The following is a 14,950-nucleotide window of genomic DNA, read 5'->3' as shown; positions in this document are numbered from 1 at the left end:
GTGATAATTTTTGTGGTATTTAACGTTTCCCGGAGACTCACGCAAAAGAAATCCCAAGAACTCTTAGGGTTATTGATGTAATCTGTATTTTTCCCGCACAGATAAAAATGGATTTTAGGATGCCCGTGACACTCGTCCAAAGCCGAATTAAGGCAGTTCCCGTGCTGGGGGCTCGCAGCCATCCCCTGGCCTCCCTGGGAGCGTCCCCCGCTCCCGAAATTCGTGGATAGTCGGGAATACAAAGGATAATCTGGATAGTACAGAGTGGCCGGCCTGCGCTGTCGCTCGGCGTTATTTAGGGCAAGGGAAGAAAAGCGACCGAGGGCGAGAAAAGTGGGGAGAAACGGGGAACGGGGAAGAAAAGAGACGACAGAGCTTGGAGAGGAGGAGAGAAGCAAAGAAAAATGAGTGAAGAGAGAAGGAGAAAGAAAATCAGGCGGGGTGAGGGCTCTGTGGGGATGGCAGGGTGCGCCCCCCGCCCAGGGCTCCTCTCCCCGGGAGAGCCGCGGCTCAGGCGGGAGGGCTCAGGAGGGAAGAGCATCCTCAGGTGATGCTTTGAGGCCTTTTACCAGCGCCTGCTTCAAACCCTTGTGTATCGGGCTCCTTCTGCCACCCCCGCCCGCCCTCCAAGGTCATGGCAAGATCGCTCCCCGGGACAGGCGCGGGCCGAGGAGGATTTTCCCCCTCTTGTCCCCATTTAGTTTCTTCCCAGGGAGAGAAGAGAGCGAAGGCCTTATCAGCTTTTATTTTCTCCTCGGGGCCGAGATAAGGCCCTGATTGACGCCCTGGTTGGGAAGAGCAGATTAGTCCGGCTGTGCCGGCTTTGGGGACGCGCTCGTCTCCTCTGGGGGCATCGGGATCCATCGGGAATGGAGCGGGGATCCCACGGGCACCCTCTGCCCAAAAATCACCCGCTGATAAGGGGCGGAAAGAGAGATGCAGCTCAATTCCCTCTGTTCCTGGGCAGCACTGGGGAAAAATTGGGGAGGGCTTGGAGTCCTGTTTCCCTGGACTCTTCTCCCTCCCTTTTGGGGTGAATAAGGACAAGAGAGTGGAAGCCTTTAGCTCCAGGGGTGCTCCGAGATGAATTTGGGGATCCTCACGCCGTGCTCGGCAGCCAGGAGGAAAAGGGATCTTCGCCCCCACGCGTGGGAGGTGCGGGAGGGCAGCGCCGTGCCCGCGCCGCGCCAAGCCCTGCCTCTGCCCGGCTCCTGCTTTTTCATTTTCGTCACTATTTTAAAGCCTGCTGCTCGCCTGGGAAATTAATGGGCTGAAGGGAGGGGGAAAAGGTCTTAATTGCAAACTTTTTTTTTTTCTTAAGGTAGCCAGAAGGGCGGGAAAAGAACCCCAACAAACCAACCAAAACCAAATCCAAAACACCCGAAACCACAAACTTTAAAAGAAAAACGCTATTCACCTGTAATTAAAAAAAAAAAGGGAAAAGAAAAAAAAAGAAAAAAAGCTCGACCCAGGTATCTACCCCCGAAGGCTCGTCTAAAGCAATTCCCCAGCACTAATTGCAGGATTTTGTAATGGAAATAATGACACGACGGAACTGCATTGGCGGGACTTTTATACAAATATTTTGTTGATACCAACTCTCAGATCAATGAAGATCCCTGCCCCCATGACTGAGGGGAAAAAAGTAGGAAACAATTGGCAGAAAAAAACCCCAACACATATAAAAATAAAACTCAGTAAGTGAATGGACAAAAATGCTTCCAGAAAGGAGAATTATTTTAAATACTTGTTTGCTCCCAGGTGCGTATTTCGCCAAAGCAAAAAGCGGCCAACAAAAGGGAAATAAAAGCAAAGAGAAAACTGGTCCGAGAGGGGAAGTAAATTATCTAAAAATAGAAAGGAAAAATAATAATCCCTACTAGGAAGGAGCTGATTTTCTCTGAAAATATGGGAAGGATAAAAAAAAAAAAGAAAAAAGAGCGTTGGGAAGCCACAAGTGCTGATGTATCTGTATTTTACAAGCCGGGCGGCCGCGCTGCCCCGTCCTTGGGCACGGTGGCTGCCGAGGAGCCGCGAGAGAAATGCAAAAGCCTCTTCGATTTGGTTAAGCCGACTCAAAAAGTGATTTTAAAGGGGTGTGGAGGGCGGGCGGGGGGGATGGGGGGCAGTGAGTTCACGCTCGGCACTATTTCTTACTGCTGACACCTCGACCCCACTGCGAGCCAGCACCCCGGCCACCCCTCCCTTAGGCTGTCCCGGGGAAATCCCGCTAGGAGAAGCCTCCAGGGCCAGGGACACCCTGCTAGGGCAGCGGGAGGGGCCGTGCGGGGCTCCGGCCATGCGGAGCCCCCCGGCCGGGGCTGCTCGGGCCGCGTCCTGCGCTCCCGGAGCCGCCGGCGAGCAGCTGGATCAGCGGGATCGAGCCGGGCAGGGCTGCACACAGCTCGGGGTGGTAAGTGCTGCACGGTGCTTGGCTGCTGGAGAATGCGTGTGAGGGGTTATATTTATGTGTAATATAAAATTATATATATATAGGGACAGATCCACTCGCCCGCCCGTGCGCAGATTTGCGTCCACTCCTGCTGAGCTGTGATTAAGGCTTGTGTGCACCCCAAAATCCTTCTTTAAACGTAAATATCCACATAAAACCAATAGCGGACCGGGCAGGGGTGGCTTGAGCTGGAGGAAATGCTGTTGGGCAAGTGTTTGTGACGATCTCATCACCTGCACATCCACGCACACGGATTTCTGTGCTGTGCCTGTGGATATTTCCGTGTGCAAACAGTCACGTTTATTCACGTGGATCTCTTGGATCTCAGCACTCGTGCGGTTACACTGCACGTTTAGTCTAAAGATATCAAATAAATAATATATGGAATACATGGATATAAAAATTTCTTCTTGAGGGAAGAAGCATCGTGTGTGGGGGCGTGTTTGCAAACGGGGTGTCCGCGCTCATATGTGCACATCTGTACTTAAATCTCAGTATTTACGTGTATCTCTGTCTGCATTCTGCGTGTGCCGGTTCTGTGACCCCCCAACCCTCCCCGCTCCCGGCTGGGTCCCGCATTCCCGGCAGCAGCAGGATCCGGGCTGCTCCAGGATCGGAGGCCGAGAGCCAGCGGTGCCCGGGTGGGCAGGGGGGAGCGATTCCCACCCCTCAGGGGCTGCGGGGACACCTCAGGGGACACCTCAGGGACACCAGGAGATGGTGCTGCGAGAGGGGGAGAATATTTAGTTCTCATTCTGGGTGAGGTCCTATCCTGCTCTGGCAGCGCCAGCACTTGGGACCAGCTGGACAATCATCCTCGGTGGGATTTTCCCCTTTTCTCGGGTTGTTTTTCCCTCCATCCCGGATATTTGGGAGGACCCTGAGCTGACAAGATCCAGCAAATTGGGCGCATCAGGGTTAAAGGGGGCTATTCCTCCTTAACCCCCTTTCCTTTTTATTTTTTTCCTCCATCCTCGCTGGTGCTTTTCCCCCGGGCCTGGTTCCCCTGGAGCGGGCAGAGCTCAGGGCGGTGGGCGCGGGGCTGGCCGAGATGTGGGGGTTCTGGTCATCCTTGGGGTGCGGGGGTTCTGCCTCAGCCCCGAGCAGGGCTGGGGTGCCCGCTGGGATCACTCACCTTGGCAGCCTTCATCTCCTCACTCTTCCTTAGGTGTTGCTCTTTATTGCCTCGCTCCCTATTCCTCCTCCTCTCTTTTTCTGTTGGAGGAAAAATACACTTTAACATCTTTTTTCTCTCTCCATTGTTGGTAATTTTATTTTTTTAAATTTTGGGATTTTTTTTTTTTTTAATTGAATGAAATCTTCTGCTGCGACCGCGTGTGCATCCCAAAATTCTTCCACATTTAAGGCAGAGCTGGGACATGGGGCAGCTCCAGCAACATCTCTGCAGCTACTGGCTACACTTGGAGGGATGTGGAAGATTTTGATTTTTTTTTTTTTCCTTGTCAATCTCATTTGGCAAATAATCGCCCGGGCTTACTACAATTTATTTTCTATCCTTTCCCCCCCCCGATTTTTAAAATTTTTTATTTACTTAACCAGAGCAAATAATTGGTTCCCGAAGCACACTTGAATCCGCGCAAATAACCAGGTTATCATTTACTATATATAGCCCATCGTGCTTGCTTCCAGAGGCGCCTGAGCGTTCATTGGACAAGTTTCTTGCTCACCCTAACAGAATTATTTGTTTAGAAAAACAAATTCATCTGAATAATGCCAATCCCGTTGGATTATTTAACTCGTGGCGTAGCGGGAGTTTTGCTTCTGCTTTCCCCCTTTTCTGCTCCGAGGATGTGTGGCTTTTTCCTGAAGTTTCCATGTGATATAAACCCCCTCACACTCGCATGTAGAAGTCTGCCTTGTGAATATCTAGATTTATATGTATACACATACATCATATAGAGGTCGCACACACCCAGCCACGGTGCATTTTGCATTTCACCGAATGGATTTATTTTGGAGGGGAAAAAAAAAAAAAAAAAAAAAAAAAAAAAGCAGCAGGAATCTCCCTGATAGAGCTTTAAAAAGAGGAGAATAATACAAATTAACCTTCCATTACTGCTGCAGTCAACCATGACAGAATAGGCCAGTTGCGTGGTTGGTGACGTCTCCGTGTCCTATAGGAGCAAAGCTCGTGAGATAGCAGCTATCGCCTTGAACTCTCTTTATTTTATCGGAGTATGGCCGGTAATAAACAGTAATATTTAATTTGTCTGAGACCACAAACCGGCTTCGAGCTGGAAGGCTCCTCGCCTTGCCCTTCCAGTCCTGGGGGAGCCTGAATTTACCGTCTTTTTTTCCCCCAGTTGCTTTATTTTTTTTTATATTTTTTTCCCGTTCCCTCCCTTTCCACCCCTCCCCCCCCCCCCCCACCCTCAACCTGCAGACGGAAATAAATTCGATTTATTTGCATCGTTTTCAACTTGTCTTCAAGGTGTTTGAGAGCTAGTTTGGCACTGGAGAGGTGAGTGCTTTTCTAGGCAGCGGCCGTGCTCGGGTTCGCTCTTCCGAACTTCAGGGATTTTCACTTCTCCCTTTCTTTCCGTCCCTTTCGTGCTGCCTCTCGCTCGCAGCTGCCAGAATGCTTTCTCCTCGTCGCTTTTGCTTCTTTTCGAAGGGAAAAGCCGCTCTCCTTTCGGGGATGCTGGCAGCACACGTGCGGCGCGGGGCCGGCCGCGCTCCCCGCGCGTTTCCCCGCTCCGCCGTGCCCGCCTGCTCCGCTCGCTTTTCCCCGCTTTCCCCCCGGCTTTGCACCTTTGGGAGCAGAGCCCAGGCCAGGGAAGGGCTCACGGAGCCCTCCCGCCCCAGGCCGGGGCTGGGGCCGCTCCTGCGGCCGCCGCCTTCCCCGCGGGGGAACGAGCGCCCGCTCCGCTGCCTCGTTTATTTGTGTCTGGAAGGGCTCCACGGCTCCTTTCGCCTCGAAAAATAATGAAATATGGGACAAGCTTCGCTCTGTTTGTTTAAGTAGCATTCTCTGGCTTATTTTCTGCGGCTACAAGTGCAGTTATTTTATTATTCTTATTTGCAAGCGTTTACTGTTGGCTGTGTCTTCTCAAGTAGCTGTTGGGACTGGCGTGCACATGGGAAGGATTTGGGAGATGCCAAACTACACCCGCAGAAGCACCCCCTCCCCAAGAGCCGCTCGCCCCCAGGCTTTCCCCTTCCTCACCTCAAACTTTCAGAGGGCTCCGGTGTTATCGCGCCCTGCGAGAGCTGGGAGCGAGGGTGGATTTGCTGAAAACTTCCTCGAAACGCCAAAAAAAAAAAAAAAAAAGATCTGAGAGGCAGAAAATAGTGAGAATTTTTTTTTTTGGATGGGGGGGGGGGGGACAGGACAGAACGGCGAGCAGAGGGTGGGGGCAGCAGGAGGAGGAGGAGGAGGAGGGTGGGCAGAGCAGATCTGAACCATGCCATTTATTCCGAGTCTTATCAAAAATCCGCCTCGCCAATCTGGTTCTCTTCAGCCTGCAGAATGCGACAGGGAGGCTGTTTACCCTGCGCTGACCTATTCAACTTTACCCTCCCAATAATACATTAAAAAGAAAAAAAAAAAAAAAGGAAAAAAAAAAAGAAAAAAAGAAAAAAGAGAGAAGGAAGATGCAGATAAACCCCCAGCCCCGCTCCTCGCTGACGGCTTGATTATTTGAGCTCCGGGGGGCTGCGGCCCTCGGCCGTGGCAGCGCGGCGAGGGGTGAGGGAGAAGATGGGAAAGGGCAGGGGAAGGAGCCTGGATGCGGCCACAAGCGGGGACAAGGGCCACAGCCCCGCGCACACCCCCCGGGGCTTTCGGTCCCACTCCGCCGCGGTTTTTTGGGGGGGGTGTACTCATTAGGAAAATCTATTTTAGGGGAACACCCCCCATCCCCCAATAAAAGGCCTCTATGAGCACCAGCAAAATTCGAACTGGGTTTAAATCCACACCTCTGGGCTGCCTTTGAGGGCGGGAGGGGGGACCTGGGGGTGGTGCGAGGTTAGCGGAGCCAGCGATTTATTTTAGGGGGGGCAGGATATTCCCAGACGCTGAATTTTCTCTTTGGTTGGGAGAGATGGATGGAGGAGGGAGGGAGGGAAGGAGGGAGGGAGCGGGGAAGGAGGTAAAGCAGAGGGGGAGGGTTGCTGGGGAGTTTGATGATTGTCTTTGTGCCTTGTTCTTGTTTGCCGGCCAGAAAAATAGGCTGGAAAAGGAGGTTTGGGGGGGAGGGGGCGGGAGGGAGGGCTGTGGGAGAGGGAGTCTCTCCGGAGCAGGATCCCAGCTGGTTGGGCAGTGGGTCCCGGCACTTGGTGAACGGAGCTGGACGAGCCCACGTCACCTCCGCGCCCCGCTCGGCTGCTCCGCGCTCCGCGCCCGGCTCCGCGCACGGCGGCAGCGCCGCGAACCTGCCCGGAGGAGCGGGGGTTACCAGCCGGCAGAAACTTTTTTTTTTTCTAATTTTTTTTTTTTTTTCCAAGAGGGTGCTCTTCTTTTTTTCCGCTCTTTCGCCCTCTCGCTCTCTCACTCTCTTTTTTTTTTTTTTTTTTTTTTTTTTTTTTTTAATTACTATTTTTAATTTTGAAATTCTTTTTAGGTGGGCAGCAGTGAGAGTGGGCTAGGGAGAACTGCATCAGATCAGGCTGAGAAAAGAGTGGGGGTGGGGGCTTTATCTTGGTCTCAGGATCCTTTCTAGCGCGTCTGACAACCTGGAAGTGTTTGGAGAGAGCAGGACAGAGAGAGAGAGAGAGAGAGAGAAGCAGGCTTGCATTGGATAGATTTTTTTCTTCCAGGCTGGGTTTTCACATGCTGATCCGCAAATATAAATAAATAAAAGGAAATATGCACACGAGAAGCCTGATCCCATTGTAATTTCCATTGCAAACGGGGGAAATAGACCCACACTTTATATATGTGGAGATGCATTGATTGCATGGAATTCAACGAGCAAGGTAACGGCTCTTCCATTGCCATGTCTGTCCGTCGGGGTCTGTCCTCTGTGTGCGCGGGTGCGGGAGGCGCTGCCCGGGGGCACCGGGAGCTGCGAGGCCGCGGCGAGCAGGGCGAGGAGCGGGGGCTGCTCTGCCCAGCGCCCCCTCCGCGCTCCGTGGGGCTGCGGGGGTCGGGGCGAAGCCGGAACAAAAAGCAGAGGGTGGTGATTTTATTTTATTTTTCATTTAATTTCCCTCTCCCCCTCCTTGTGTTTTTTCCTCCCGCAAACCCACTCGGCGCTACTTTAGCAATGCGAGATGCATTTTTCATCCAGCCACCGCGGCCTGGTTCTGTCAAGCTCCATTTCTTCTCAGAAGCTCTTTTAAGGGGAAAAAAAAAGGAAATTAGAAGCCACGGATCGCCAAATGCTCTTAGTTATGGGGTTATTTTTTGTCGTCACACCCTCTGTTTTTAAAATTATTATTATTTTTGTATCTGCTTAATTGTGTCTGGGCGCGGAGAGCATGGAGGAGGTTTCGCAGGGCTGGGCTGTGCTGCCATGGCTGGGTGTCTCTTTGTTTTAATAAACATGCTTTAGGGTTTTTTATTATTATTTTCCCTCGCTCTACCCCCTAACCGTGCCAGCTCTGGGGGAATCATAGCTCCAAGCGGGAGGGAAACCGATTAAAAAACGCATAAGCGCCACTTCCCAAGGAAAAAAAAAAACCCAAACCAACAAAAACCCAAACAAACAAGACATCACAACAGCCCAGGGAAGAAAAAAAAAAAAAAAAAAAAAAAAAAAAAAAAAAAAAAAAAAAAAAAGGAGGAGGAGGAGGAGGGGAAGAGAAAAGCCTTAAATGGTCCCTGGAGCTGCGGCTCTGCCCCCACGGGCTGGGCCCGGGCCCGGCGCAGCGGCTCCCGCAGCCCCGCGCACTTTCCGCGCTTTCGCTTCGCCCTCGCCCCTGCGGCTGGGAGAGGAGCCTTGGGGAAGGGAGGGAAGGAGGGAGGGATCGGCAGGGGCTGCGCGGGCCGCAGCTCCAGAGGTGCGGACCTGCAGTCCCTCGCTTTTTGTCCTTTGCAGTTATATATCCGTCCGTGTGTGCGTTACACACCGCTAGCAGGGAAGATCATTTTCTCCCCCCTTCTTTCCACTCCCAATTTTCCTTCGCTTTTAAAGGAGAATTGTCTTTTTTTTTTCGCTCACTCGGCTTGATTTTTAATAGCTTTCAAATATCGTTGCAGGGCGAAGAACTCATTTAAAAACATTCTCATGTATTTAAACCCAATATTGCCTCCATATGGTTGGCCTTTCAAAACTGAATCTCCTTCTCTGAAACATGCAAGAAATATTTTTTTTTAAAGCAGCTAAAACTCTGAACTCCTTAAGAACAATAAAAACCTAACAGATAATTCAATTGCTTTTATCATTTTGGGGTTGTATTTTGTGTTGCTATGAAACTTTCACCATTCCTGATAGAGCCTTTAAAGCTAAGTCAAAATACAGCTTTTAAAACTCACTGCGGTTACTCGCACCAGATATAAACCATGTAATTTTTAAGCTCGTTTTGTCTGCTGGTACAGTTTTATCCTAAATGTTATGGCTTAGTTCACTCCAGTCCCAATTCCACCCCCCGTTCACCAGCCCGAGTCCTCGTTACCTCGAACAGCGTTTGTCCGGTTGATTTATTTACACTTTCATATTTTAATTTTCTCGTCCATCCTCTACTTTTCTTGTAACCGCCCGGGCTAAGAGAAGAACAGGCTTTTAAAATTTGTCATTTTTTAATAAGAGGTGCATGAAGTTGAATTTTCCTTGGGAATTGGGTGCTAGAAGTGGCCTCGTGTGCCAATGGTGTTTTCCTGCTGGAAACTGCAGCGGCGTGAAAGCTTCCACTTCCCTGGGAGGAAAGTTGGGACTTTAAACCCCCTGGGCCGAAGGGACCCCGGAGGAATTGGAGGTGGCCAAGCCTCGGGGGAGGCTCTGGAGCCCTCAGCTCGAATCCCCCCACCTCCAGAGTCATTTGTGCGATGAGCTGCTTGTTCCAGAGCCCCCCGGTGCCTCGCTCCCGCCAGGCAGCCCTAAAATGCGCTGTTTACCTTTTCCAAAAGATGCATTCAATAATACCGCCTCCCCCTTCCCCTCCCTCTCCACCCCCCCGAGCCCCCCCCCAAATCCTATCATCCCTTGCGGGCTGCGATAATAAATAAAAGTCTTTATTTCTCCCTCTCCCAAAGTTAAAGGGCCTTGCTCCCTCCCTGGGCAGCTGGAAGTGAGTGGCGGGATGGTCGGGGCAGCGCCGCGCTCGCTCGGAGCCACCCCGCTCGATGAATATCTCGATTTTATTAAACGTCAGCATTGACTTGTGCGTCTCTTATCTCTGCTCTCTCCCGATGTGTGCCTGCAGTGGGGGATTCGGCGAAGGAAGCTCGTAACATGGCGGATGGCGAGGAAGGCTTCGGGCTGCCCAGCACGCCGGCCGATTCGGAGGCCAAGGAGCTGCAGGCTGAAGCCAAGCAGGACACGCAGCTGGGGGCCAGCAGCAAGTCGCCCACCTCACCCCAAGCAGCCTTCACCCAGCAGGTAAGCACCCACTCTCCTGTCCTTCATCCCATCACCGTTTCATTGCGTTATTTCCCCCTTTTCTCCCCGTTTTGCCCCCGCCCCAGCTGCGTGGTTGGGTTATTTTAGGCCCCAGGCGATGGCAAAGCCTCACCTGCCCGTGGGCCTCGTCCTGCTCTAGTGTTATTCAAGGTCGTGCTCCAGCGCTAAAGCGGCGGGGATGTGCCCGTGAGGATTTTGGGGGTGTGGAGGAGCAGGACCCGAAATATCAGCGAGGGGAACCCGCCCTGCAGAAGCACCCCCACACCCCCCACAACCACGGGTGTCCGCGCCTGAGTGGGCAAATGCACGGGCGAGCACCAGCAGAGTGGAGACCTTTTTGTACAGATATAAATGTATATATTATATATATATATATATATATATATATATAAATATATATATATCCACATCTCTATGCACCCCTTGGACACCCAGGCGGGCACCCCACACCCCAGCGGGCACTCGGCTGTCACTCTGGGCACCTCCAGAGCGACACGGGGGGTTTGGGGTGTCCCTCACCCCCCTCAGCCCTCGTCCCGCTGGCGCTGCGTGTGCCGGGACACGCGTGGGCTCCGCGTTCCGAGCCACCCTCGGCTCTTCCCTGCTGGTAGCCCTGCGAGTGGAGGGGGAGAAATGCGGGCAAAGATTTCCCACCGCCATCCCGGCTGTGGGGTCCCCCCGCTGTCCCCTGCTCACGGAGTGGGCACTGGGACTGGCACCGGCAAGTGGTTCGGAAAGCGACCCCCGAAGTTCGACGGCTGAGATTTTAGTGAGGGGGAGAAGTGCTTGGCTGGGCTGGGGGTGTCCCCTGTGCCCCCCAGCTCGGGTGGAGGGATGTGCTGTCCCCACGGTGGCATCTGCCCCAAGCGTAGGGCTCGCAGTTCTTGGGTGGGAAAGAGAAAATCGGGGAGCAGGGGGACACCCCACACCTCTCTAGACTGCAGAGCGCAGCCGGGGGGTGTAAACACTCGTGGGAGGGTGTAAATCTCCTCCGCTTGGCTCTGGGAGCAGCCGGGCCGGAGCACTGGGGGATTTCTCTGGGAGGATGCGGTTGGAGCCGGCTCCGGGAGTTCCCTGCATCGCCTCCCGGCCCTACGAGCCCGCGGCCCGCGGGACCCGCTCCAGGCCTGCCCTAAGCCTGCCTTAAGCCGCCCTGGAAGCCCTGTCTGGCCGGCTTTGGGGCAGGGCTTTCCTGGGAATCCGGCCTGTCCCCTGCGAACTTCCCGGCGGGGCCGTGAGGAGCCCCGAGCTCCGGCGGGGCTGTCCCGGTTCCCCCCGGGGCTGTCCCCGCTCCACTCGGGGCTGTCCCCGCTCCTCCCGGGGCTGTCCCCGCTCCTCCCGGGGCTGTCCCCGCTCCACTCGGGGCTGTCCCCGGTTCCTCCCGGGTCTGTCCCGGTTCCTCCCGGGGCTGTCCCGGTTCCCCCCGGGGCTGTCCCCGTTCCTCTCGGGGCTGTCCTCGCTCCAAACCAGGCTGTCCCGGTTCCTCCCGGGTCTGTCCCCGTTCCCCCCGGAGCTGTCCCCGCTCCTCTCGGGGCTGACACTGTGCCTCCCCGCTCCGCAGGGCATGGAGGGCATCAAGGTGTTTTTGCACGAACGCGAGCTGTGGCTGAAGTTCCACGAAGTGGGCACGGAGATGATCATAACAAAGGCCGGGAGGTAAGAGCAGGGGGGACCCGCGGTCTCCTCCGTGGCTGCGGGGACGAGGGGGACACACGGCCTGGATGGGGGGCACTGGGCACCTCCCTGGCACGGGTACGGTCACATCTCTGGTGTCCGTGTGTGTGTGCCACTGCCCGGCCGTGGAGAGCCCTCCCTGCCTGGAGAGACGCGGCAGAAATTGTTTCTTCTGGCTTCTTTCTTAACCAGAACAGTTGGATCATTAATTCCGACTTCAGGCCTTTGGAAACTTTCCAGGCGAACGCGAGTTGCAACCACTTGGCCAAAAAACAAACTTTGTTTAGAGCAGCTCGGTGGGCCATTATTATTATTATTATTATTATTATTATTATTGGAGTAATTTGACTCATATGCTTTTCTTTTTTTCCCCGCAAAGTTTTATATCGTTTTACAGAGTTTTTTATTTATTTTTGCTCACTCTAAGGCGAATATTCCCAGCCCAGCCACTTCACCCCCTTTAAAAGCCTATGCGGTCTTAAGCTACTGTTTATAGAGAGATAACAAAGCTGTTTAGATGCAGAGATAGATGCATCCGCAAATAAATATCATGTGGGTATATTTCTGTGTGGGTGTTTATCTGCGTGGGTGTGCGGAAAAATACACAGCCTTGCAAATCCAACTTTATTTGGGTTCTAATCGATTCCATGAAGGGCTGTGTAAACCTGATCCGCAGATATTTCTATGTGGACGCGGGTATTTTTGAGGGGATTTTACATTTTCCTGGATTTTAATGTGCTGGAGGGTTGTTCCATTGAAGAGTGGCCAGCGAGAAGCAGTAAAAGAGTCTCTCCAGTCCTATCAACAAATTGGGGGCAGCCCGAGGGAGGATTTTTCGTGGTGATTTTCAATTAGAATCCTTGGAGGAAAACTGGGAAAAGTCTCCACGTGTAGGAATAATTTTGGATTGTAGGGACACAATCAACAAGGCAGAGTCAAACTTTCATTTTGCTCTGTCATCTGGTATTTGTTGTGGTCTTCTAAAATTTGCCTGAAGAGGGAGGGGAAAAATAAATATCGAGCTGGTTGGATAAAGTTTTAGCGAATAGATCTTGCCTTCCCCTTGAACCTCGCTGCTGCAAAAATGGATTTGAAAGGGGTTTGTGGCCAAGGGGATGTGGGATGAAGGGGGGGGGGGGGATGAAGTCGGTGTTGGGATCGCCCGAAAAAAACCCGGTTCATAGGGACAAAAAAAAATTCCAACTCTCGAAGGGAGACAAAAACCACCTTGCAGAAATTTCAAACAAAAATCTCTGTGAACAGAGATCTCATCTGCAGAGCAATAAAATCGACGTTTACAGGGCAGGGGCTGGGGGGAGATGCGGGCTGGGTTTCCTCACTTAGAGCATTGCCCGTGTTTGCTGTTGAAATCCCTGGTCCCGCTGCTCAGGTGTTTTCCACGGAATTACAGATGAATCTCCACGTTCAATTTGGTTTCTACTCCCCTTAAAACATTAAAGTTCAACGCTCGCTTCCTTCAGTGGGCGCTTTTTGCCCCCCTTCAACTTTTTAAAACTGAATTAAAACCCAGCCCAGGTGCCCCACGGCAGCGATAAGGTCCCGAGCCTCGGAGAAGAGCGCGGTATTTTTAGAGGTGTGGGGCTCTTTTTTTTTTTTTTTTTTTTTTTTTTTTTTTTTTAATTTTTTTTTGTTGTTTATGCGTGTTTTAAGTCCAGGGCTCCATTTTCATCTGCTTTATTTTTAAATATTTGGAAAGCTCGAACTAAAATAACAGCAGTGGTTTAAGTGCCTGCCTTGCAGTAATGGAAAATATTTCGAAAAGCCCCTGCCTTGTGTGTATCCGAGGGTTTCCAAGGATTTGTCAGGTGTGTTTGCTGCTGTCTCGGCTGTTCACGGACTTTCTTTTACACCTGAGTGCGTGCAGGGCTTTTTTCCTCCATATCTGTCCCTAGAACCTCAAGGTGTTAATAAAAATGTATTTTAAAATGTTTCTATTTCTATATATACAATATATGAGAATGTATTTCTAGAAACATATACATTTATAGAGAGATATTTATATATAATTTTTATAGCAGTATATATAACTTTTATTTTAAAACTTTTTTTGGCAAATTTCCTCTCCTGTTCCAGCGGTTAATGGAGGGAGGGAAGTAACTTACTTCCAAAAAAATTCTCACGCTCAGATTGCCTCAAAAAACGGAGATTCAAAACCTCGGTGAAATAAATAATTAGCAAAAATATGAATAGACGAGGAGGTGAATAAACAAGCCCGCCAGCCTCGAAATTTTGATAAATAATCCAGTGCGCCTCGGATGGGACCCAGCACCACCCAAACTTGTTCCACATCCCAAGGGAGCCTTTCGGGAGGATCCAGCTGGGAATGTGACGCTGCCGTTTTGTTAAATGTCCCCCCAATGTCTCCTCCTCGCTCACACACACACCTTTGTAACTTTCTCTGCTTTTACACTTTATTTATTTATTTATTTATCTCTTCAACAGGCGAATGTTCCCCAGTTACAAAGTGAAGGTCACTGGACTCAATCCAAAAACGAAGTACATCCTGTTGATGGATATCGTACCGGCCGATGACCACAGATACAAATTCGCGGATAATAAATGGTAGGCACGCCTGGGGGAGAGAGGGACGAGACCTCTGGGCTGCCCGGGTGGGAGAAATCCTTCAATCAGCGGCTCGTCTTTCTTTTTCCATGCCAAGTGCTGGGCTCACCTGAGCGTAGTGGGATGCTCCCACAGCCACTGGGAGAGAAATGTATTTAAAAAAAAAAAAAAAAGTGCAGAAATTCTGCCGCAATTAACGAATCCTGTTTGGCCATAAGATTATTTGCTGTTGTGGAGCTGATGGTTTAATTATATTAAGGAAAGGAATATCTCCGGGCAGGAAGATCTTTAAGGATTGATTCTTTGCTCCTGGCTCGAGGGTTGTGAGCTGGGAAAAGGGGAAGGATGGGGTTAAACGGGCAAGCGGCGAGAGCCATCTCCGACGGGAAAGGTGCCAAGGAACTCAGTAATTCCCTGAGCCAGCGGTGCTGGAAATGTCTTTTCTCCCCAGGCACGGGGTACCTGAGTGGGAGGGAGCCCGGGAAGGGAGGGACGGGGAGCAGGAGCTCAGGAGGGGAAGGACGGGGACCAGAAACCCCAAGAAAGAAAGGATGGAGAACAAGAGCCCCAGGAGGGGAAGGACGGGCAGCAGAAACCCCAAGAAAGGAAGGATGGGGAACAAGAGCTCCAGGAGGGGAAGGACGGGCAGCAGAAACCCCAAGAAAGGATGGACGGGGAGCAAAGACCCCAAGAAGGGAAGGATGGGCAGCAGGAGCCC

The 14,950-nt window shown here is 51.9% G+C and overlaps 1 protein-coding gene across 3 annotated transcripts in view; it reads left to right on the top strand.

Moving 5' to 3' along the window:
- The first annotated feature begins 2,107 nt into the window (after window positions 1–2,107).
- TBX5 (T-box transcription factor 5) overlaps window positions 2,108–14,950 on the top strand; it is a 38,369-nt gene continuing 25,526 nt past the window's right edge. Inside the window, exons 1-4 of one of the 3 annotated variants that reach the window (XM_079322348.1) lie at window positions 2,108–2,413; window positions 9,779–9,954; window positions 11,537–11,631; window positions 14,113–14,232. In XM_079322348.1, coding sequence (XP_079178474.1) covers window positions 9,808–9,954; window positions 11,537–11,631; window positions 14,113–14,232 — 362 coding nt within the window. In that variant the 5' untranslated portion in view covers window positions 2,108–2,413; window positions 9,779–9,807. Of the gene's footprint in view, window positions 2,414–4,826; window positions 4,935–7,093; window positions 7,391–9,778; window positions 9,955–11,536; window positions 11,632–14,112; window positions 14,233–14,950 lie in introns of those variants that run through there. The other 2 variants (XM_079322349.1, XM_079322347.1) reach the window with 2 other exon arrangements.

The sequence above is a fragment of the Erithacus rubecula genome (genome assembly GCF_903797595.1).
Source record: "Erithacus rubecula genome assembly, chromosome: 19".
NCBI classification, from domain to species: domain Eukaryota; kingdom Metazoa; phylum Chordata; class Aves; order Passeriformes; family Muscicapidae; genus Erithacus; species Erithacus rubecula.
The sequence above is the reverse complement of the archived record's forward strand: the minus strand, read 5'-3'. Positions and strand labels throughout refer to the sequence as shown.